General features: G+C 37.2%; 1 protein-coding gene across 3 annotated transcripts; it reads right to left on the bottom strand.

The window, feature by feature from the left end:
- Positions 1-1,760: 1,760 nt before the first annotated feature.
- FAM133B (family with sequence similarity 133 member B) lies at positions 1,761-25,434 on the bottom strand. 3 transcript variants are annotated; one of them, XM_011230579.3, is made up of 11 exons: positions 25,279-25,434; positions 17,610-17,707; positions 15,513-15,591; positions 14,292-14,366; positions 14,127-14,159; positions 13,621-13,683; positions 12,899-12,991; positions 11,590-11,640; positions 8,291-8,383; positions 6,473-6,514; positions 1,761-3,340 (listed from the first exon to the last, which is right to left on the bottom strand). In XM_011230579.3, the coding sequence occupies exons 1-11, from the start codon at positions 25,300-25,302 to the stop codon at positions 3,254-3,256; spliced, it is 738 nt and encodes a 245-aa protein (XP_011228881.1). In that variant the 5' UTR covers positions 25,303-25,434; the 3' UTR covers positions 1,761-3,253. The 3 variants fall into 3 exon arrangements, with proteins under 3 accessions (XP_011228881.1, XP_034523605.1, XP_034523608.1); XM_034667714.1 differs by having other exon boundaries at positions 6,467-6,514; XM_034667717.1 differs by lacking the exon at positions 6,473-6,514.

A 25,434-nucleotide genomic window follows, 5' to 3' on the forward strand; every position in this document is an offset into this window, starting at 1 on the left:
TCTTCAAGGAATCCTGGTTCTTTTTACTGTAGACTGGTTTTTAGACACCAGGGTCTAGGCACTGTGTGCTTGTTATTACTGGGTATTAAGATTTCTAAGCCCTGGGGTGCCTGGGTGGCACAGTGGTTAAGCATCTGCCTTCGGCTCAGGGCGTGATCCCGGCGTTGTGGGATCGAGCCCCACATCAGGCTCCTCCACTATGAGCCTGCTTCTTCCTCTCCCACTCCCCCTGCTTGTGTTCCCTCTCTCGCTGGCTGCCTATCAAATAAATAAATAAAATCTTAAAAAAAAAAAAAAAAGAAAAGAAATTTGCACATAACATTACCTGGTCAAATTTTCTTCCCATACCTTATTAGAAAGAAGACTGTTAAGGCTACCAGCAGAGGAAGAAAGGGGAACCTTCTTACACTGTTACTGGGAATGCAAGCTGGTGCAGCCACTCCAGAAAACACTATGGAGTTTCCTCAAAAAGTTAAAAATAGAGCTACCTGACAACTCAGCTATTGCACTACTAGGCATTTACCCCAAAGATACAAATGTAGTGATCCGAAGGAGTACCTGGCACCCCAATGTTTATAGCAGCAATGTCCACAATAGCCAAACTATGGAAAGAGCCCAGATGTCCAACGACAGATGAATGGATAAAGAATACACACACACACACACACACACGATGTACTACTCAGCCACCGAAAAAATGAAATCTTGCCATTTTCAATGACGTGGATGGAACTAGAGGTTATTATGCTAAGTGAAATAAGTCAATCAGAGGAAGACAATTATCATATGATCTCACTCATATGTGGAATTTAAGAAACAAAACAGAGGAACATAGGGGAAGGGAGGGGAAAATAAAACAAGATGAAATCAGAGAGGGAGCCAAACCATAAGAGATTCTTAATTATAAAAAACAAACTGAATGGGGCGCCCGGGTGGCACAGCGGCTAAGCATCTGCCTTCGGCTCAGGGCGTGATCCCGGCGTTATGGGATCGAGCCCCACATCAGGCTCTTCCGCTATGAGCGCTTCTTCCTCTCCCACTCCCCCTGCTTGTGTTCCCTCTCTCGCTGGCTGTCTCTATCTCTGTCAAATAAATAAAATCTTTAAAAAAAAAAAAAAAGAAAACAAACTGAGGGTTACTGGAGGGAAGGGGTAACTGGCTGAAGGACATTAAGCAGGGCACATGATGTAATGAGCACGGGATGTTATATACAACTGACGAATCACTGAACTCCACCTCTGAAACTAATAATATGTTAATTATGTGAATTAAAAAAAAAAAAAAAGGCTACCAGCAAGATGAGAAAAGTGTTTCCCAGACAGTCAACAGTCTGGAAAGAATACAATCTTTCTGCCAGGTCACCTTCTTCCTCAGTCTAGTAACAGTTGCTTGTAGTAGGACACAGTCATCATGTATGCACATCTACAAAGGAACACTTTTATGTTCATGCCAAAAATGATCACCAAATAACCCGATAAACTTATCTTTTAGCATTTTTGTGAACAACAATCCTAAGAAACTTCCTTTCAGATAAAAAATGTCCCTCAAACTTCCTGGGTACTCAAGAGCATATAGATATCTTTTATTAGGAAAAAGAGTATGAAGCTTTAAGCATAAAATTTAAGGAAGCTTACTAAGAAATATATTATTTTTACAGCTAAAAACTTGGGGACTTATCTTAACCACTTACCATCTAGTAGAGTTTCTTGATCTTTTGAACTTTACTTGGGACTCAAAGGGAGCTGATAAGAACACAGCTATTTTTAAGTAAAATAGCTATTTATTCAGCCTCTTGTCATGCCAAAATGTTTTGTGCATATACCACTATAATTAGCACACCCTCTGTAACAGGCAAAATTGTACATCAAATTATATTTCATGTTACCTGATTATATAAAAATGTAAAGTGAAAATGATTTTATCAATTCCTTTTAACATTACTAGTAAACAATTCAGCAGTAGATATGAGGCACAAAATCTTAGTAAAATATGACACAGGAAGAGCAATAATGTAATTTTCACTTAACTTGTCATAATTTGTTATGAATATACAAAGACAAATTTCTAAAATGTTATATTTACTAAGATTCTGGCAATAGCTTTATGTAACAAGACACAGCATACCAGGCCTGCCACTCAACTTGTTTATGGTAAGTCTCAGCTTCAATATGAAGCTGTTTAATAAAAAAAAAAAAAAAAAAAAAAGCCTGCTTTGTTTACATGCTAAGTATCTTGGCAAGTATGCCATTAAACACAGTAAGGAATTTAAGATAGCAAGAATAAGGAGTTAATAAAAGCTAAACACTGCAGCCTAAACAAAATTCATACAAAAATAAAATAACTATTACTGGTTACATAAAATTTTCCTGACTGGTTAAAACTTAACAGTATAAAACATGCATTTTAAATCTTCAGCTATCAAGTTCAAAAAGTACCAGTGTCTATTTGAAATGATTCTTCTCCAAAGCCAAAGTGTAGTCAAAATTAATTCAAATGTTATAACACATTCTAATGCTAAAAAACATTCAGTATTATTGAAGTGGAGGTAAATCCCAGAGCTTCTGGGGCTCGGTCATGCTGCAAAGGGCTGTTTCTCTGGTTCAATTAAAGCAGCAAATGACAGAGTCCAAGGATGTCTAGGGGCAAGACTGCTGTACCCAGCTCTGACCTCCCCATGAAGCATGGCTACTATGTCCACAAAAATAGGATGTGTGAGGATAAAAGGCACGCTATTCTGCTAGCTAAGAGATAGCAAACCACCCCCCACCCGAAAAGCTCCTTCCCCAGGTAAATAAAAGTATATAAGGGGAAAAAATTAAAATACACTTATCTACAGAATAAGGATTTTGAAATATCAATGTGATGCCTATTTAAAAATGTTAACTAGAATCATCTGGTCATTGCTAATTACATCTTAATAATGTATCCAGATTTGATTTCTGTTGATTTATCATTAGATAATCCTAGTCAAAAATATTACTTTATCCCCAAATATCTTAACCACTAGCACAACTGCAGTGTATTATCTCCCAGAGTTGTTAAGCACTGGAAGTGAAAAAAATAGATGTTCAAGCAGCAGGCAACAATTATGGCCCTTTCACACAGCGGCATCTGAGTGGCTACTGAATAGTCCAGGAATAATTCTAAAAACAAGAAAATTCATGCATTTTAGTAATTATGTCATAATTTTCACAGTTGAAATTTCCTCAGACATTGCACTTTCTCTATAAGGGAATCCTGATTTTTCTTAATGTTACGGCGAGTCAGGACTTGAACTAGTAGCCTTCTTTTTCTTCTTCTTACTGTGTTTCTTATGCTTCTTTTTCTTTTTTGTTTTTTCCTGTAAAGACAGTACCCTGTTAGACATTTCTACAGGAAAATATTCAAATTAAAAACAACAACTTTACCATGGTCCTTCTAAGCTACTATGTAATTATTTAAAACAATCCAGACAATCAAGGAAACTACTCAGAACATTTCTTGAAAAGTCTCAATAATCAATATCATATGAGGACTTAAGAGTGCTTATTGATTTTCAAAAAGATATGGAAAAACTCTAAGTCATTAGCACACAAATGTAGCTTTTAAACAAAATTTCCTGTAGAAAATAAATTCTATGAATAATGATATCAACTGCTGTATTTATACTGTTTAATTTTAAAGGTGAAATAATTGTAGTTACTATGAAGAAATTCTCACATCACAGCAAAACACAATTGTTTTTTTGTAAAATGACAGTTTTTGGGAACAGATACATTAAATCTGATATTTTTTAAGTAAACAGAAACACAAATTATTATGTCCTGCCAAAACTGGTAGCACTATTTTAATTAACAACTGAAGTTTAAGTTAACAACTAAAGTTTAAGTTAACAACTAAAGTTTAAGTTAACAACTAAAAACCAAACTAATCATAAACAAAATATTGATGTACAGTTGAAAAGTCTACTTAGTTTTTAAGTAAAACAGATGCTTTTTCTTTTTTAAAAATTTTATGTAAGCTCTATGCCCAACATGGGGCTTGAACTCACAACCCCAAGATCAAGTGTCACATGCACTACCAACTGAGCCAGCCAGGCACCCAGATGCTTAATTTTTAGAAGCCTAGAAAAAGTAATCAAATTGTGACTGGATAGAGAGCTACAATTTTGCTGAACTCTGACTCTTGTACTATTTCTGATGTCGAAGAGAAGGCAAACCTTTCCGAAACGGGTACTTAGAAAGGTGGTATCAAACGACAGACTAGTCGTGGATATTCAGCAAGAAAAGAGACATGTAAAGACGGCAAAAGCAAAGCTTCCTATCCATTTCCTTATCGATTACAACTTTCCACAACTCCCCGGCCCCTCTCAAAGGTCTCTACCACGTAGTGGCTCTAAGCTAACTTTCATCATTCTTTTCGTGACAAGCTCAAGTACGCATGGAATTTTACAGAGTCCCAAATCTTGTATTTGGGCCTTTAAAATGTAAGTTTTACATACAGCTTACTTTTTCATAAAAGAACAGTTGACTACTCTCTTTTTAAAATACTTTTCTTCTTGGCTTCCATGACACCTCCGTCTGCTGCTTGCTTCTATCGTGAAGACCCCTTCAACTCCCATGCTCATTCTTTCTCCTCTGCTGGACCTTTCAAGGGCTTCCTTCTTTTCCACATGGCTCTCTTGTCTCCCACGCTTTAAATAGCTCTTACATACCAAGTCTTCATATCTAGTCCTATGCTCTGAACTCAAGCCTGTATATCTAAAATTACCATAAATAATGCTTCATTTTTCTCTCCAAATCCTCTCAGCCATCTTAGTAAGTGGCACCTCTAATTCGTCTTTTTTACTTAAGGCAAAGAATCCAAGCTATGTTTGACTCTACTTTCTGCTTTAACTCCTCTCTCTACACCCAAAGCAGCAAGCAAGCCCTATCATCTAAGTCCACAACGTCTCTCAAATCCATCCGGCTAATCCATCTCCGGTACTACCACTGTGATACGAACACCATCCTCGCCTCTGTCCACTCCACCTCCACTGCCAAAGCAGTCTAAAAATGTTAAGTTGGTTCAGGTCACTTCATGTGAAACCCTCAAAACAGCTTCCCAGAGCATTCTGATTAAAACCCAAACACCTTGCTTGTGATACATACAACCTCTGCTTACTTCCCCACCTCACTGTATGTTATTCCTCTTGATCGACTACAAGCCAGGCTTACCCTTTCAGTTCCTCAAACAAATCAACCTCATTCCTACCACAGGTCCTTAGCTCTTCTCTCTGCTAGGATATTCTTCCTTTGCTCTTGACATGGTTAGCTCTGTCTGGTATATCCTATTTCAGCTTAATTTTACTTCCTCAGAGAGGCTTTCCCTCCCCAAAGCCACTCTCACATGTCACCCTTTTACCTACCCTGTATTCCATTAGAACAGCACTACCAGTACCAATGGTGCCTGCACAGAGATACTTAATAAACACATGCTAGCTGAATGCATGAAACGGTGGAGTATGCAAGTACAAATTAGAATTACCCAAAATTAATTAATATTATGTCTTAATTAATCAGAATCAAAGACCCAAGCAGTCTTCACCCAAATTATTTTTCCATTCAGAAAAAAAGTCTCTTAAATGTCACCTTGGTCTTGAAGTATATAAAATGCTACTTCTGAGTTACCAGGTGAACTTTTCTATCAGAGAAGGACCCTTATTTGAAAAGCAAGGGAAATTCTGGGAAGGGGAAGTTACCCTTAAACCTACAAAAGATGCTGTTCTCATTTTTCTTTTACCTGTTCTTAAGAAAACGCCTTCAAAGGCCCTCACCCATGTTTATACTGAATGCTCCTAAATGACTTTAATGATACGGTCTGCAATTACTCTTTGATAATCTATTATCCACTTTTCTTAGGTTGGTCTGCTTCTCACTTGGATATCACTGCCATTTTCCTTATTTTCCTCTTCCTTCTTTCTCCTTTTATACTTCTCCATCTGCATAATAGCAGAGCTGGCTTTAGAAATGGTCAAAAGAATCATCCTTACTACTGAATCATTTATGTTGTCGCATTCCTGGTTATTTTTCATTGCAGCCTATGCTTAGAGAGGCTTTTTCTGCTAATGTTACCAGGTTTGGCCAACCTGGAAGTCACTACTACTGAGGATGGAGGGAATCACCATACCTAGTATTTCATATTATAGTTTAAAAAAGTCAAACAAAAGTTCAAGTTTACATTTCTAACAGTACTGAATATGGAATAAAATGAAATACTGAATAAAATACTGAAATGGAAACAGGAGATGTTTGCTACCAGGATATTCTTCTTTTCTCCAGAGCCAATTTAACTTGCTCCAACCCACTAAGGAAAGCTGAACACCACACTTTTCCCAATAAATATTTATTTGGCCCCAGTAAATGAAGTCATGCTTTACCATGATTCATTTTATATTAAACAAACAGAGCTACACTACTGTCATGTAAAAAATATAAGTGATACTTGCTATTACTTTTTCTCGTTCTTCACTGCTTTTCTTCTTTTTTGCTCGTACCTAAAAAGTTTGAATTTTTGTTGAGAAGACAAATATGCAACTTGTACTCAAGACATTTTTTTCATTCCCTAATGTACCTTACATCTTTAGAATTTATATGTAAAAAATATTTTGATGATACTTCAAACCCCTGTTGTATCATAATGACAAGTCAATGACAAACATTTAAAGGAAAGAAAATTAAGATTTTTAATCTCTCAAGGGCTTCCTTATATTCTCTTTCAGCACCTAAAAAAAAGCAGTGAGGTACAGTGGATAAAAAGCATGAGCTCTGACATAAAACAGACCAAGCTCTGAATCCTACCTCTGCTATGTACTACCCTCAGTTTCATCATCTTAAAACTGAGATAATATCCACTCTCTAGGGAAGAGTCTGGAATAAAGTATTTCTCTTACTCTACGGTATTCAATAAATGGTAGCTATACGCATAGCGTACTCAGTATAAACCAAGTGATTAAAATCCTTTTAAGTAACATTCATTACCCCATTAGTGTTTTATTTTAACCTTTTAAAAGTGTGAATTTAAGACTAAATTGAAAGTTGCTAAAACGCATGTATATTTAATGTTAAGTCCAAGTGTAACATATATTAAGTGCTCTAAAGACTTTGGAAATTATTGTTTCTTACTGTTATTCTTGCCATAACAATGACTGGGGATGGTGGTAGTTGTGCTGCATCCACATTTAGCAAGACCAAAACTGGGGATGCTGTCATGTGATGTCCAAGACAGCCAGACAGCCCTGACATGACTTCTAGACAGCCTGCCAGACATTCATATAATAAACCCAATTATAATATAAAAAAGACTGTATTTTTGTTTCATTCATTCAGAGCTTTACTGAGAACTGTTCACCATTTTGGAAAATGTCACTGATGACAATTCCACTGTACAGTTTTTGAAGGGCATATGTAATGTACCTGGTACAGCTTGAATTTTGTTATGTCTTAAGATTTTATGTCTTCTAGTTATCACACTCATTTATGTATTGAAATGTAATTTAGTAAAATTATACATTAATATGTTCCTATATTTCTTTTTAAAATTTGTTAGGAGATATTAATATGAAATGTGTAGATTATATACATTATACACACACACACACACACACACACACACACACACACTCTACAAGTTTTGATTCAATTCATTTCAATTTCAATTTCATTTCAGGGGCTATTACAAAATTACAAATAAGGAAACCAAGTCCAAGAGAGAAATACTTTAAAGATAACTTACAGACCTAAAATTAATTAAGAACAGAGTACAAACAAAATCCAAGATAGGAATATCAGAGCTGAAAAGGACTACAGAGACTATAGAAACTATGTAATTCTACTTCCTCACTTTATAGATAGGAAAAAAGATCATGCCAACATTTCCGTTCCACCTCATCACTGTTCTACTCCTTCACTAGTAGTTCCAAACAAAAACAAGGGAATGCTGGGTTTCGATACACTATACATGAAACAGCATCTGTCTTGTAATCAAAATACTAGTATAGTAAAAAGTAAATATTAGAAGAATAAAAATAAAATAGCTCAATGTAGAGATTTGTAAATATGGTTAATTACCATATTAGCTTTATAATCATCTTCTAGAAAATGAAAAAACTCATTCTGCAATGGAACAACTTCCATTTCTTTTTCACAATGCACATACTAGAAAGTGAGTAAAATGAATATTCATGAAGTATTTCTTTTTACTAATTGTACTTATTAAAAACAAATAATTAAGCATTTTAAAGTGAAGAAAATTAATTTGAACATATACTTACCTCCTCAATATAATCCGATTCTGATAAGGACTCAGATGATAAAGGTTTATCTTCAGGATACATCTTTCTTTTTTTGCTGAGTCCTTTAATGTCCTAAGAAAAATAAATACATGTACCTTGACTCAAAAAGATATAAGGCTGGGGCGCCTGGGTGGCACAGCGGTTAAGCATCTGCCTTCGGCTCAGGGCGTGATCCTGGCGTTATGGGATTGAGCCCCACATCAGGCTCTTCCGCTATGAGCCTGCTTCTTCCTCTCCCACTCCCCCTGCTTGTGTTCCCTCTCTCGCTGGCTGTCTCTATCTCTGTCAAATAAATAAATAAAATCTTTAAAAAAAAAAAAAAAAGAAAGATATAAGGCTATGCCACAAAAGTTTTATGTTTCTAATTAATAATTTTTCCAGTTATCACAATAACTATTCATTTTCATTTTAGAAATGTCTAAAATTGATGACATTTACCAATATTCAGTCTTTAATTCCAATAAAGTAATGCTTTTATTAAATAACCTGAAAAGAAAGAATCATGTGTCTGTTGAGATGCAATATCCTTATTTTCTTTCTTTTTTAAAAAAATATTTATTTAAGTAATGTGTATACCCAACGTGGGGCTTGAACTCATGACCATGAGATCAAGAGTCGCATGCTCGTCCAACTGAGCCAGCCAGGCGTCCTCTTATTTTCTTTAATTAAACTGTAAAGAGTCATAAGAAACCTTATAGATGGTGTAAGATTCGAGTCCCTTGTATTTTAATTGTTTCTACCCAGTGTTGGATCAGACAGGCCTAGTGCTGAAGAAAAGCAATGGGTAATTATTTGTGATCTAAAAAGATCTCTAAACAGTAATAATTCCTTTAATGCATAACAAGTGTTAAATTCACATTAAAAAAAATCTTCATCTCTAAGTATTTTTATTTTTTTTTTATTTTTTTTTTTTAAAGATTTTATTTATTTNATTTATTTGACAGAGATAGAGACAGCCAGCGAGAGAGGGAACACAAGCAGGGGGAGTGGGAGAGGAAGAAGCAGGCTCATAGTGGAAGAGCCTGATGTGGGGCTCGATCCCGTAACGCCGGGATCACGCCCTGAGCCGAAGGCAGACGCTTAACCGCTGTGCCACCCAGGCACCCCTCTAAGTATTTTTAATGATGAGAAAACATATAACTCCAGGGAGGGAGAAGAGAGACTAGAGGAATACTGAGGGACTTAAATATATATTTTGAGGAATAAAAATTTCAAGAACATCTGAAGCAAGTATGGCAAAATGTTAAGGTTTTTTTAAAAAATATATATTTATTTATTTGAGAGAGAGAGAGAACGAGTTGGGGGACGGGCAGAGGGAGAGAGAGAAAGGAGGCAGCAGACTCCCCACTAAGCGCGGAGCCTGAGGTGGGGCTTGATCCCAGAAACCTGAGATCATGACCTGAGCCGAAACAAAACCAAGAGTCGGACACTCAACCAACTGAGCCACCCAGGCGCCCCAATGTTAAGATTTATTAAAGCTTCACAGTGGATATTATGGTTGTCATTTTACTATTTTCCATATGCTTTTTCTGTATGTCTGAATAGTTTATAACAAGACAACAAAATCACACAATGAAAAACAATGCTCACTACCTACTTGTACAGAAAAAAAATATAAAACTTTACATACCAGGAAGCCAATTTTGAAGATTATTATACAAACAAAAAAATCACACAGAAAATAAATTAACAGTGATCTGTGTTATATTACAAGTGATTTAATTCTGTTTCTGCAAATAGCTTTATTATTTTGATAGAAATGATAAATGCTCACTGTAAGCAAATTCAACTGAATCCCACTACCAGGGATTAAACATCATGAAGATTTTTGGAAACATCTATGTGTACATTTACAATTTTTACATAAATACTTGCTATTTGGAACCTGCTCTTGTCATCCAATCTTTCCATGCCAACTACATCATCATTTATGGCTGCCTTTGACATTCACTGAAAGCATATGCTACAATTTACTTAACCCATCTCTTTCTGGAGGGCAGGCATATATACATGGGTTATTTGCTATTAAAAACAGTTGAAATGTAGTGAAGGGTATGTGAATGTAAAATCTTTACCTAATAATAATGTCTAAATCAAAGACTGAAGTAGCTTTTACCCAAATTATTTGCTCACTCTCCCAAACCCCCAATTGTTTATTTAACTCCTTTAGGAATCACATTTTGCCAAGAAGCCTCTGTATCAGGCTCTTTTATCAATCATATCAATCTCAGATTACTGGAATACAATCCATATTTTCTTTCAGAATTGCCTAAACATGCATTTTACCACTGTTTCTGTGTACATAAAGTATCAATTTTTAATTACTAAAGATTATAGTTTTCAATTATGTATTTCTAGTAGTTTTTCCTAAATCTGTTCATTATTTTTAAATTTTGTTCATGATTTATTTTTTTGTGATCTCTTTTTGTCATTCAGAATTAGAATTATGTGGTCAAAAGTTTTTGAATTTTGAGGCATGGGCCTTCCCTACCCCAATTATTATATTTGCCCTTGTCTTTCTCTAATTATACTTTCATACACTTAAAACTGACTTACCTGTGATTTGGCCTTAAGGAGGGTCCAGCTTTATAGCTGCCAAATGGCTAGTCATTCTGTCCCCACAAAAGCCACTTTTATCATACATTAAACCCCACAAGGGTTTTATTTATTTGAAAGAGAGAGCGAGAAGAAGGGGGAGCGGCAGAGAGATTGAGCCCCGCTGAGCAGGGAGCCCGACGCGGGGCTCAATCCCAGGACCCTGCGATCATAACCCATCATAACCCGAGCCGAAGGCAGACGCTTAACTGAGCCACCCAGGTGCCCCCGGAAACAGATTTTTAAATGTAAATCAGAAACACAGGGATAAATTTAGCATTAATTATAGTTAAGCGCAAATGAAGATAAAACATCTACTTATAGTAGTAAAATGTTTTTCAAAACTTATCTATGATACACTCAATTTGAAACAGAACTCCATGTTCTGTTATTAAAAGGGCTTCTTTCAAAATGACTTGAAGAAACGAAGGAAATATTTAATCTCCATTATTTTCAATTTTTAGTCTGAGATAATATATTAATCTGTATAAAATCAAACTCACAGGACTACTTTTCTGATCTTTTAACCTTTATAATGAATACAATAAGTAACTGCCTTAAATCAACACAAAATGCTATAAAACCAAAAGAAATCTCTTAAGTTAAAAGGAGGAACACATTATTGTTAATTTCTAGAAGTAAATGAAGTACTGTATGACAGGTTAAAGTAAAATTATAATTACCTTTTCTTTCTCAGTTGCATCCTTTGACTTCTTTTTCTTTTTTAAACTATCCTAAACAAACATATATACACATATCAATTTTAAATGTAAAAGAGCATACGGACAAAAACAGCAAAAAGGTGATTTGCTCTATGACAGAAAAAAGTTAATTTCAATACCAGAATTTTATTCTGAAAATAAGAGAAATGTATGTCACACATATATGTGCTTGTAAGGAAATGAGGCTTCTTCATCTGGCTGTATATCAAATCAATCTATACCAAAAATGGTAGACATTGTCTGTAATAACCACATGGTTTCTTTTAAAATAAGACTTAAGCCATTTGCTTATTTTTGCTTGTGGTGGTCAATACGCACTGGGGTTCTCATTCACACAGTCCTCAGACATCCCCCAATCTGATTTTCTTACTCTCCCTATAAGGAGGAGAGGTGAGAATTTCTGCTTTTGATTCTTCAGTTCTAGCCATTAACGTCCCTGAGCCTTCCTCATCCATAAAGTGGATGAGGGCTGTTGAGAGAATCGAGCTAACATGTCAAGTGCTTAGAACTGTGCCTCACACGGAGTAGGCATTTGATAAAGATTAGCTATCAGTAGTATTAGATTGACTCTTCTGTCTTAAAAGACAAAGAGAAAAACAACGTTTACTAAATACTTTCTAGACGCCAGGCATTTTGTCAGAAGAAATCACACTAGGACAAGTAGAGATCTGCACCAAAACCAGTTGTCTTGCTCTCCTGGGTTTCTAGGGCAGTGTTTGTGAAACTGTGGTCCAAGGACACGCCTGTATCAAAATCCCAGAGATCTATTAAAAATGTAGACTTCTTAGCCTAAGCAGACTCACTAAATCAGACTCTCTCAACACGAGGCCCAGGAATCTACACTTTTATTGCAACCTGCACATATTTCTTATTACCACAAATGTTTGAGAGCCAATTATGTTTCATAATTCTGGACATACAGAGCAGATTTAGGTGCAATGGAAAGGACACTGGACCAGATAGTGGAGTATATTTTTTCCTCTCAACTCTCACTTCTATATGAAAATGGAAAAAAAATAATGTCTGCCATGTTTATTATAAAGCTGTCACGGAAATGCTGAGACATGGAGGAATATGTGGAAGTATTTAGAGAACAATAAAATGCCATATGTAAGATATTATTAAGTATATGAATTGAGTGGCACAGCCCATCAAAGTACAAAAAAGAGCATCTCATTTCTAAACTGACAGCAATTTACAACAGGATGACCTAAAAGAAAAAAAAAAATGTGTTTGCTATCCAAAATGTTGCTAATTTGAGTAATTTTACCTTACTGTCTGATTCAGTTTCTGACATGGAGCTTTCAGAAGATTTATGTGAACGGTTCTTCTTCTTCTTTTTCCTTTTTCCTTGTTTTTTATCCTATATAAAACATTTTTAGAAACATTTGCTTTCTGTTTCAAAATTAATTGATGCATTTTATTAATATCAAACCTTTATCGATGAACAAAGCTTAAATGAAAGAACCAGCTTGTAAATGCATATTTTACTTAATAATTTTTTTTTTTAAAGTAAACTCTATGCCCAATGTGGGGCTCGAGCTCACGACCCCGAGATCAAAAGTCACATACTCTACTGACTAAGCCAGCCAGGTGCTCCCTTAATAATTAACGCTTAACATGTAACTTATATTACCTTTTCTGCTTTATAAAAAAAGTAATTTGAGTCACATGTAACCTCAAGCATCTAGTCAGACATCATTTTAAACTCTATTTCTTCTACTGATATTTTTATGAGAATAAGACAAATTTAGGAACCTGAAAAAAAATATATATATAGATATATAGATATCTATATATCTCTCTCTCTATATAAAATATGTAAAAATATTTAAACATCTAATTATTTATTCATGTCGGTGCTCTCAGTTATGGATAATTAACCAAAACCTGGAAGTCAAAGTTTCTAACAGATATTTCATAATGGATTTCCTCTTGTCATTAAATAAACTAGGGATTATTATTTCATGAACCATTATAGGCAAACCTTACCTCATCTTCAGAATCTGAAGAACTGCTGGAAGAATCAGAGCTTGATGAAGAAGAAGATGAATACTTGACCAAGCACAAAACAATGAAAGCTTGTGAGATGCAGGAATTTTTTTCTTACCACCAAGTCTCTCAAATACTTAACAAAATCAATCTAGTGTCTGAGAGATCATATTCAGAAGACTTAACTATTAAACTATTAAATGTCACACTCCCCACACTCCCTCACACACATGAAAAAGGCTCAATGAAGTAACAACAGATATGCCAATGGTAGTTAATTTTCCCTCTTTCTCTCCCTGAGGGCAATAGAAGAGTTACTAGATTATCAGGAGGTTGGTGCTTTTCTTTATATTGCTAACAGAATAAAACCCACCCGTAACTACCAACCGAAGGACTTCAAGGCTCCTTGACTCATTTACAGTTAGCATACAGATCATATAAATTATTCTTACTTTTCTTATGGCTCTTATTTGTAATATTTAGAAAAATGGAAAACTTTTGCTCACCCTACCAGATTTCTTCTTTTCTTTTTTCTTTCTCTAAAAGCAAACAAATAAAAGTATAAATCTAAGTTGATGTGAGTTTTTAAAATTATCTATTGATAGTAGTACACAGATTATGAAAACCCAAATGTGACATAAGAAACAGCATTAAGCTCGAAAGAGTATTACCTGTCTTTTTTTGGATGAACTCTCGCTTCCACTTAATAGTTTCTCCCTGTGTTTTTCTAGTTCTTTCTTCCAGTTCTGCAAAAAGATTATAAACACCATCAGAGGCTATCTATCCGCTTCTAATACACCTGATATAGACAGCCACTACTTTCTTCCCTCTGTCCTCTACTACCTCTTACCATCTTGGCCTCTCAGTACAGGGAAAAGGTACTCCAGGTGCCAGAACCCTGTCACCAAAGGATCCTTTACTAGCTCTTTCCTTTCTTTTTTCTTTCTTTTCTTTCCTTCCTTCTTTCAAGAACACGAGTGGGGATGGGGCGTGCAATGCTGAGGAGAGGGAGAGAGAGAATCTTAAGCAGACTCTGCACAGAGCCTGACGTGGGGCTCGATCTCACAACCCTGAGATTGTGACCTGAGCCAAAATCAAGAGTCATCCACTTAACCCACTGAGCCACCCGGACACCACACTAGTACCTTAAAAAAAAAAAAAAAAAAAAGATTTTATTTATTTATTTGAGAGAGAGAGAGAGCTTGTGCATGTGAGCAGGGAGAGGGACAGAGAGAGAGGGAGATGGACTGGCAGACTCCCAGCTGAGGCTGGAGCCTGACATGGGGCTCAATCCCACGGCCCTGAGATCACGACCTGAGCTGAAATCAAGAGCTGGCCACTTAACCGACTGAGCCACCCAGGTGTCCGGCCCCACTAACTCTTCTCAAAGGGGGTATTAAAGAGTGGGAGTTCTCCACTGTATATTGAGAGGAGGAGTCAGTATTATCACTGAGGCTGAGAACTTTCTTCTTTTTAAGGAAAATCGTTAGATTTTCTTTCCAGACAGTAAAAGCTAAATTTATCTACCTATCCAACCATATATATTTTTTAAACGTTTTAAGTAATCTCTCTACCCAACATGGGGCTCGAACTCACTACACCTTGAGTTCAAGAGTTGCTCACTCTACCAACTGAGCTAAATAGGCAACCCTGAATTAATCTGTATTGTACTGAAATAGTACATACATGTTTGTAAACAGAAAAGGCAAACATCATGGAAATATCAGGGTAAAAATGGGCACATGGGAGCATGGGAAGATAAAGAGAAGACCTCAATTTTAGAAAACCAAATGACATAAATGACTATAATATGGTTTTCCTCTTCTTACTTTAAAAAAAAAAATCATACATTTGGGGTGCCTATTATTTTCAAACAGGTACTATTTACAAACCTCATTCATTTTTTCTTCAAATTCAGCCAATGCCTTGGAGCCTTTCTTTTTCTTTTCTAGTTGTTCTTTCACTTCTTCCCTTAAAAAATAGAATATACAAATAAGTTTTCAAGCAATTCAAATTAGAGATGGATGCTTACAAACAAAACAAAAATTTCATAAATAAAATTTTCTTAATATCCTAATAAACCTCCATTTCAGTGTTGATACATTATCTATTTTTTTGGTTCATATCCTTGTAAATCAATTATCATGAATATAGTCTGTCAGATACCACTGACCATTCCTTTTCTATGCATGGATTGTAAGAGCTAATACAACAAACAATTTGAGCACTTACATACAAGTGGCACTGGTTTTAATACATTTTTCTTTAATCCTCATAAAAATCCTGGGAGAAAACACAGTATCACTACCCCTATTTACAGATAAAGAAGGGAGGCTTGAGGAGGGTAAGAAATCTGCCTAGAGTCCCAAGCTAGTAGCTTCAGTGTTAGGGTGAGCTAAGGTCTATTTAAACTACTATTTTTATTACTAAACATCTATTTTATAATGCACCTCACATATTGCACAGAAGAGAGTTGTAAAAGCATGCCTGACTGCTTATTCCTAGAAAGGCTTGCTTACAAGCTTGGCCCTGGCTGGCATCTGGGAACTTGGATTTTGGAAAGGTCCTTACCATTCCCTCATAAGAGAGGCTCACGGGGCCGGTCTGTACAAATATTACTGTTTAGGCTGAACACCTGCATTGCTTCTGGGAGTCTGGAATTTTGGCACCTGACAGGCAGAGGCTGACGAGTCCCCAATAAAAGCCCTGGGCACATGGAGTTTCTAATGAACTTCCGTGGTTGGCAACATCTAATATGTGTTAAGACCACTCACTGCTGAGGGGATTAAATGTGTCCTATGTGATTCTACAAGAGAAGAAGCTGTACAAGTCTGAGCCTAGTCTCTCCCAGACTTCACCCCATGCATCTTTTCCCTTTACCGATGGTGGCTGGTACCCTTTGTAATAAATCTTATCCGAAAGTACATCTATCTGGGAGTCCAGCAAATTGCCTACCGGAGGGCTGTCCTGGGGGACTCTGACACACACATAATATACTTGCTTGAGCACTTCCTCTTTAAAGTTCATTTCTTCTCCCCAATTTTAAAGGTAAAATAGATTTTGTTTCGGGATAACTTTCTGGTATGCTGCAACAGTCAACAACAGCAGTCATGAATACTCTAAGAGGTAGACATGGCTTACTTTCTATTTAACTCAAAGGAAAGATCCCCTGTTATATATAACTTTCAGCTTCAGTTGCCCAACCCTTAGGGGCACTTAGAAGGATTATGAAGCTCACAACTATGACATTTAAGAAGACATACTAAAAAATAATGAGGCCAGTGCTGTGATGCTTTATTTACAAACGATCAGAGCTATGCAACGAGGGCAAATAAAAACCCATAAAACAATTTAAAACAAAAATTTTACAATGGGCAATTCTAACTTATCGAAAAGCCACCAGATAAGAATAGAAATATGGCCTAACATTATCCTTCCTAACACCTTGTTACACCTCAATGAAGGGCAAGATTAGTCAAACCTACCATTTTAAAGAGCTTAAAACACTGCAAGGCTAAGGTCTCTCTAGGGGACAGAGAAGAGAACGGTATGAAAGGTTATCTGGTAGCTATACAGGGTGGTGGGTTCTCAAATATTTGCTTTACACCAATGCATGATGCTTGTGTTTCATACACTGAAAAGAAAGCACCTACGAATATCGCTTTAAAAAAACAAACAAACTGAAGGCTTCAGAGGGGAGGGGGGTGGGGGAACGGGATAGGCCGGTGATGGGTATTAAGGAGGGCACGTATTGCATGGTGCACTGGGTGTTATACTCAACTAATGAATCATCAAACTTTACATCAAAAACCAGGGATGTACTGTATGGTGACTAACATAATAAAAAAATATTATTATAAGAAAAAAAAAGGTGATACATAAAAAAAATTATGTATGTGACAATTGCTTTGCAAGCAGTAAGAGTTGTAACAGCAACCTTTAAAAAGTTTACAAAAACCTTAAAAATGTCTAAATTGTTTCACAAATACCAGGTAGGCCTTGGTCGATTCAGATAATCTTGGATCGTTGGCCCCGAAGACTGGATTGGACCCCTTGATCTGGCCATTGCTATTGGGTTCATGTAGGCCTTAAGGAAAGAACAAAAAGTAGTGCAATTAAAAAAAAACAAAAAACCCATCAAAAATGCAAATGCTCACTTACTCACCAAGCATGTTTTATTATAAATGAATACTATGTCTAATTAAGCATGAACAATCTGACTAACCAAATTTTCATCACAAAAACTAAATTTAATGGTCTACAAAGTCTCACAAGTTTGGGAGATGAGTAATACCGCTAGTTCACAGAAAAAAAATTTTTTTTCACCAGAGATTTAATGAAAATAATAATGATACCTCTTCTTACTGTAAAATGACTTTATAATGTTTTCTCCTAAAGCCTGATAACCCTATAAGACTTTATAATATTTTCTCCTAAAGCCTGATAACCCTGTAACACTATGCTCACTGGCAAATGAAGAAACTCAGTTGCAAAGAAGCTAAAGGTCTAATTTTAAATTCATGGCTTATTCTACTGTATCTTTTATCTCAAGAAATACCATGCCATACTGATGGCAATTTTACTCGTCAAATGTTAACACCAAAAATTAAATTATGACAACAAAAGAAAAAAACAAATAGGACTTTATCAAAATTAAAACGTTTGTGTATCAAAGAACACTACCAAGAGAGTGAAAAGACAATCCAGAGAATGGGAGAAAATATTTGCAACTCATATATTTGATATGGAATTATCCATAATGCATAAATATCCAGAATGCATAAAGAAATCCTACAACTCAACAGCAAAAAGCCCAAATGACCCAATCAAATGTGCAAAGGACGTGAATAAACATTTCTCCAAAGAAGATATTCAAATGTCCAAGAGCACATGAAGAGATGTTCCACTCATTAGTCATTGGGGAGATACAAATCAAACTACAATGAGGTGCCACTCTGCACCCATTAGGATGAATATTATCAAAAACAGAAAATAACAAGTGCTGTCAAAACCAGGAAGAACTGGAACCTTAACACAATCCTGGTGAGAATATAAAAGGGTGCAGCTGTGGAGGAAAAGTCTGAGTTCCTCAAAAAGTTCAATATAGAATGACCAGAGGATCCAGCAATTCCACCTCTAAGTGGAATTGAAAAATAATTGAAAGCAGGGATTCAGATACCTGTACACTCCTGTTCAGAGCAGCATCGTACACAATAGCCAAACGGTGGAAACAATCCAAATATCCATCTACTGATGAATGGATAAACAAAATGTGGCATATACACACAATGGAATATTATTCAGCCTTAAAAAGAAATGAAATTCATGCGCCTGGGTAGCGCAGTCGGTTAAGTGTGTGATTCTTGATTTCAGCTCAGGTCCTGATCTCAGGGTCATAAGATTGAGCCCCGCGTCTGGCTTTGTGCTGGAAGTGGAGCCTGCTCAAGATTCTCTCTCCTCCTCTCCCTCTGCCCCCCCCTTAAAAAAAAAAAGGAAAAAGAAATGAAATTCTTAATATGCTACAACATGAATGAACCTTGTTAACATGCTAAGTGAAACAATCTAGATACAAAAGGGCAAATATTGTACGACTCAACTTATATGAGGTACCTAGAATAAGCAAATTCATAGAGACTGAAAGTAAAAGAGGTTTCCAGGGGCTGGGGGAATAGGTGACTGGGAGTTACTATTTAATGGGTACAGAGCTTCTTATTTGGGATGATGAAAAAGTTCTGGAAATGGATAGTGGCAACAGTTACATAACAGTGTGAATGTACTTAATGCCACTGACAAACACTTAAAAATGGCTAAGACAGTGAACTTTGTTATGCTTACTTTTACACAATAAAGAATCCCCCAAATCAAATTATGCTCTGTATATTGCACTTATAGCACAAAACCACATTTTTAGATGCTTTTTTTCAAAAACATATCCAGGCAAAATAAAGCAGGTTTCTTTGTTAATGACAGTATCTAGAAATGAGACGTTTTATTAAAATTAACTGCCACATAGGGGTGCCTGCGTGGCTCAATCAGGTAAGCATCCAACTCTTGGTTTTGGTGCAGGTCATGATCTCAGGGTTGTGAGATTGAGCCCCAAGTTGGGCTCAGTGCTACACATGGAGCCTGCTTAAGACTCTCTCTCTCCCTCTCTGGCTGCCCCTCCCCCTGCTTGCCTGCTCATGCTTGCTCTCTCTTTCACAAATAAATACATAAATCTTTAAAGATAAATAAATAAAATTAACTGTGCTACATATATAAAATCTGGTCTTTAATTCAGTCTCAATCCCTTCATCCTCGTATTTGGTTTTCCAAATTTAATCCAAGTCAATAAGCATTTGCAAAAACTTTTTTTTTTTTTTAAAGATTTTATTTATTTGAGAGACAGAAAGAGAGCACATGCGAGCATAAGCAGGGGAGAGGGATGGGGGAGAGGGAGAAGCAGGCCTCCCCCTGAGCAGGTAGCCTGATGTGGGGCTCAATCCCAGGACCCTGGGATCATGATCTCAGCTGAAGACAAAGGCTTAACCAACCGAGCCACCCAGGTGCCCCTCTTCTACCTTTTTTTTTTTAAGAGTTCATTTATTTATTTGAGAGAGAGAGAGCACGTGCATGACAGCACAAGCTGGGGAGGAGCAGAGGGAGAGGGACAAGCAGACATGACCTGAGCTGAAATCAAGAGTTGGACACTAACTGACTGAGGCACCCAGGTGCCCCAGAACTCTTCCACTTCTTAAATAAAAAGAATTGTAGTTGAAAATGACTACTATCAAGGTTGATTTTAAGGCCTTAAACCTATTACTCAATATTCCCAAAGAACTGAAAGGAAATTAATGTATTTGTTGCATTTTATTTAGCAAAACCTGTGAAAATGACCAAAATTTCTCAAATAACAAATATAGGTTATATATTTCCAGACTTCTCCAACAAAGCAAACATAAAACCATTATAAACAACACATACTGAGAACTAACATTCAACTGGACACTGCCTAATTAATTACTTAGGATGAAGAAATCCATTAACATAATTTTCTTACCGGCTCCTGCCTGTAATGCTAGAGCTCTTAATGTCAGGGATGTTTACAGAATCAGGGATAGATGTGAGTATCAAATTCAACTCTCTGTAGAGAGAGGAATATAGTGACATTTTTTACATCAACTGTTATGTTCTCAAATATTTCATTCAACACCCTCTGCTGAGAATTTCACTCAGTTCGTGTGGAAATATGACAACCAACGGAGGCTGCAATAGAAGAGTTGTTGGCCTTGCTAACGACACTGACAATCCTAATAACCAGAAGCAGGTTCCATGTGCGAAGCCAAGCTCATCATTTTTAAAACAGGAGATATCTACCTACCTACCTACCTACCTACCATCTTTTCATTTCTTCGGTACCATGTCATAATTTTAGTGGCAGTTAAGGATAAAATATCTTAAGTTTAAAACTGTAAAAACTGTTTATTTCCAAAGAATGCAAATATACAGAAGGATATTCGAAACTAAATTACTAAAATAGGGAAAACTGAAACTACACAGAGAGCCATCAAATGCAAAGATGCATTATAGAGTATACCCTCAAAATGAAATACTATGCAGCCACTAAAAGAGACGGCACTATTGTTACTGACACGGAAAGATGTCCAAGAGTTCTCAAATGAAATGCAAAAGCAAGTGCCAAAAAATAAGATCCATTTTAATAAAGAGCTATACATTTTTTAAAAGTCCAAATGCACCAAAATGTACAGAAGAGGTCGACCTTCATCATTTCATACAATGGAGAGATTAAAAAAACAACAACCCATTACCTTTATAAAAGAAAAACAAAAACACAAACACTACACACAAACATTACCATAATATTAAAGGTAAACAAAATGAGAAAAATCCAACCACACTCCTGTCCCTCCAATTCAGAGAGCTGAACTGTTTTCAAGTAAAAATTCACAAAGGGTACAGTGGCAACTTTTCACTATAATTAAAAAAAATTGTGGGGCGCCTGGCTGGCTTAGTCAATAGAGCATGCTACTCTTGATCTGACTCTTGAGCTTGGGGTCATGAGTTTAAGCCTCTGTTGGGCGTAGAGCCTACTTGAAAAAAAAAAGGTCATAACACATTTACCATGTTTTATGGTCTTCAAATATTCTAGCATGTATCTTGAAGTTACATTAATTAACAATTTTAGGTGCCTTAATGTCTACTGTGAAACTGCTTCCCCGAAGTACATACCAGTCTGTCTTCGGGTTTACTTTTCAGAGGTAAATAGTAAAGTAGTATATTCACATGCTAAGGCTATTAATTATAGACAACTTATGGTACAATCACATGAGTTATCACTGTCTATGCAATAACGTTTAACTTTCAAGCTTTTGACCATAAACATTATCCTTAGTCCGCTTAAGTACATTCCAAATATCTCAATTATTTATTTCAAGTGTAAAAGCAATATTTATTAAGTGCATCTTATGTGCTAGGCTCCTTGCAAAACGCTTGATGGTCTATTCTCCTAATCATTAAACAACAATGCTTCTTTTTACTATGCACAACGGAAAGGTTTTTAAAACAGATGAATTAATTTTCTTACAAAGACAAAGCCTCTTCACTTACTACGTATCAGTATGAAAAACAATGCTCTTAACGCTAAGGGGGTGAGTGGTTAGGCATCAGTTAAGATACAGAAATTGTGCAATTTCTTGAACTGTTTCACTATGACTTAATCACTTTAAATACTGTGATCTTATAAATCAAACACTTGTATTCCTATGTAATTAGAAATGCCTGTGGCTCCAAACTGCTGCAGGAGTTTGGGCAACAGAAAACAATCTCTTTTTGAAACTCAGGCTATCTGGGCACCCAGCTGGCTCAGTCAGTGGAGAACGCAACTCTTGATCTTGGGGTTGCCAGTTCAAGCCCCACGCTGGGTGTAGAGGTACTTAAAAATAAAATCTTAAAAAAGAAAAAGAAACTCAAGATGGCAAACTGGGCTCAAGGGAACAGGTAGGTAAGTGCGCAGGTACTGAAAAGAACTATGTAAGAACAAAATGTGAAGAACTTCATTTATTACTTTGATTACCTATTTTTATCTAGAGGATACATCTGTTTTAGAGGGCACAAAGTAACAAAAAGAACATGAAGGAAGCTTCTGGAAAACAATGGGGACAAAGGGTGGCCATCATGAATTTAAGAACCCTTTACAAATCTTGAGACCTAAAATGTTCAGTTAAAAAAAACAAAACTGTTCAAGAATGTACAATACCTAGAGTGAACCCTGATGTAAAGTATGGACTTCAGGTGAAAATGATGTGTCATGATAGATTCATCAATTTTAACAATGCAAACAAAACAAACAAACCCACATTGTAAAAATGCACCACTCTGGAACAGCTTTGAAAGTAGGGGAGGCTGTGCATGACTGTGGTCACGGAATATATGGGAGCTCTCTGTACTCACTGCTCAATTTTCCTATGAATCCAAAACTGCTCTAAAAAGTAAACTCTACTTAAAAAAAAAAAAAAAAAAGACTGTAAGTAAGTAATCTCTCCACTCAAGGTGGGTCTTGAACTTAAAACCCTGAGCACAAGAGTAGCTTGTTCTGCTGAATGAGCCAAGCAGGTGCCCCAAAGCAGTCTTTTTTGAAAACAAAACTTTCAACCTGGACCTTGAGCTTTCTTAGAAAGCAATTCTATCATCTTTAGAACTATGATTTTACCATCAATGTATGAAGAAGAAAAAACACCATTATTTTCAGAGGCAAACAATCTTTTTATTTAAAACCAAGAGTTATGTTGTACTGAACTAAGTATCAGATACTTAAGACCAAGTTTTGGTCTGAGTTTAAACAGTTCCAATTCCTCCTCCATGCAGAGACTAAATTAGACAATCTGTCTTCTAACTCTTGATTTCAGGTTTTCATTCCCACAACCTTTCAAGTGCAAATAAAAAATATTACCAGAACACTCTGTGCCAGGACAGCATACAAAGCAATAAGTAGAGCCCAGAGTTATTATCAAAATGTTCCAGTAAATGAAGCTAATTTGAAAAGTTTCAAATGCTTCAAAGGGATGTGTAAATCAACACTTTTCCCCAGTAAAACAAAAACATCTTAGGCCTCTGTATGAAACTGTATCCAAGGTCTGGTGATTTTTAAACATTCAAACCCTCGCTGATTAATGAATCGTAACACCTCAAACCAAAGGATGCTCCAGCAGAACAGAGTTTCAACTCTACGAGAGCCAGGATACCACAACAAGGTCTGACCTACCTCAAGAAAGCAGGAGAAAAGAACATTCCTTAACCTCGTAATTAAGGCTCACCAGTGTGGTTCCTACAAATCTCTGATTATGAAGACTACAAAAAATTAAAACAAATGTTCTGAAGATAAGAAATGCCACCATTTCATAAAAGTAAAGCTCTTTTAGCAGCTCCCCCCACCCGAAAAGGCAATAATCACTTAATAAAATAGTTCATTAAATTTTCATTAAATTTAATAACTGCATGTATGTATGTGTGTATACATGCATGTATTTATTTATTTACTAGTTTTGCTGCTCAGTGGCTAAAACTCAGTCAAAGACAAATTCAGGAACTGTAAGGCTGCAACCTAAGCTTATTGCTAATTCCTTATGTTTACCGTCTATCCAATCTGATTCATAATCTGGACTTTACAAATCAATTTAGTAATCATCTAGAATGCCTTCCTCAATCTCCTCCTGTCAAAAGCACCTTCTCTTCTGAATACCTTCAGAACCGCGAATCTCCATCATAAAGTATTTTCTTAATCTTTCAGCTATTAGTTATTCTTGTGTCTCCTTTACCTCATTTACTAAAACAACAACTTTCATGCCAAGCACTCCCTGGCCATGCCTTTTGTGGTTTTAACGATTCTGCAAAGTTGTGGATAACATCGATGCCCCTTTATAGATGAAGAAACTGAAGCTCGAACAAGAAAAGCAACTCTTGGTCACCCAACTCCCGAGGGTCCAAAATTGACATTCCAGTCCATGCCTGACTCCAAAGACAACTGTTTTCACCCTTCATTCCTACACTGGGCCTGCTACGTGCAGGTAGCGCTAGGTGCTGAGGACACGAAGCCAAAAGCTTCGATCCTGGTCCTCAAACCGGAGCCTGCCTGCCGCTAAAACTGGGCGCGCTGCGGGCCCGGGGAGAGGAGCCGCGCCCGAGGCCTCCACGCCTCCATCCCACCTGCGTGCGCACCACAGGGGCGCGGAGCAGGGTGGGCGATTCCAAGGAGTGGGCGAGTCCCGGCGCCTCCAGGGGCCTCAGACTTAAGCAAACATACAAGACGAGACAGAAGTCCTTGAGCCCTTATAGCTCCAATAACTGGCCACTATGTAAGCCCGAGTGCGGGAGGGAAGGGAGCCAGGGAGCACTGCCAGAAGGTGCGAGAAAGGGGTTGAGAAAAACGGAGGACTCGAGAGAGGAGGAAAGAGGGAAGAGAGAGTGGGGGGCCCAAAGGCGCCAACTGCGTGCGCGGCGCACGCGCGTCTGGGGCCGGCGGGGATGGGGGGAGCTGGGTCGCCCGGCTCCAGGTCCAAGCGCCGCCGCTGACCCTCAGGCCCCGTCGGGAAGAGCAAGGGGCTCCGCTCTCCTGCCGCCGGGTCCCGCGTCGCCTCACTGTTTTTCCCACCGGGTACTCACCACCCGATTGTCCCGCTTCCCCATGGTGCAGTACTGAGCGTACAGTCAGACGCCAAGGGAGACCCGGCCAGACAGCGGCCGAAGAGGGCCCGCCGCAGGTCCTTCTGCCGACTCCCCACCCTGCCCAGAGAGAGGCGCCGCGCGGCCCTAGCGGCC

Source organism: Ailuropoda melanoleuca, chromosome 1, assembly GCF_002007445.2.
Source record: "Ailuropoda melanoleuca isolate Jingjing chromosome 1, ASM200744v2, whole genome shotgun sequence".
NCBI classification, from domain to species: Eukaryota; Metazoa; Chordata; class Mammalia; order Carnivora; family Ursidae; genus Ailuropoda; species Ailuropoda melanoleuca.

Bases quoted from the DNA above. Each gene is read 5' to 3' on its own strand.
- FAM133B (XM_034667714.1), bottom strand. From the start codon at position 25,302: ATGGGGAAGCGGGACAATCGGGTG. The intron at 14,160-14,291 runs GTAATACTCTTT...GTTTGCTTTTAG, and splicing joins GTTCATCCAAAAAAAGACAG to AGAAAGAAAAAAGAAAAGAA. The intron at 8,384-11,589 runs GTAATTATAATT...TATTTTTCTTAG, and splicing joins ATGCAACTGAGAAAGAAAAG to GACATTAAAGGACTCAGCAA.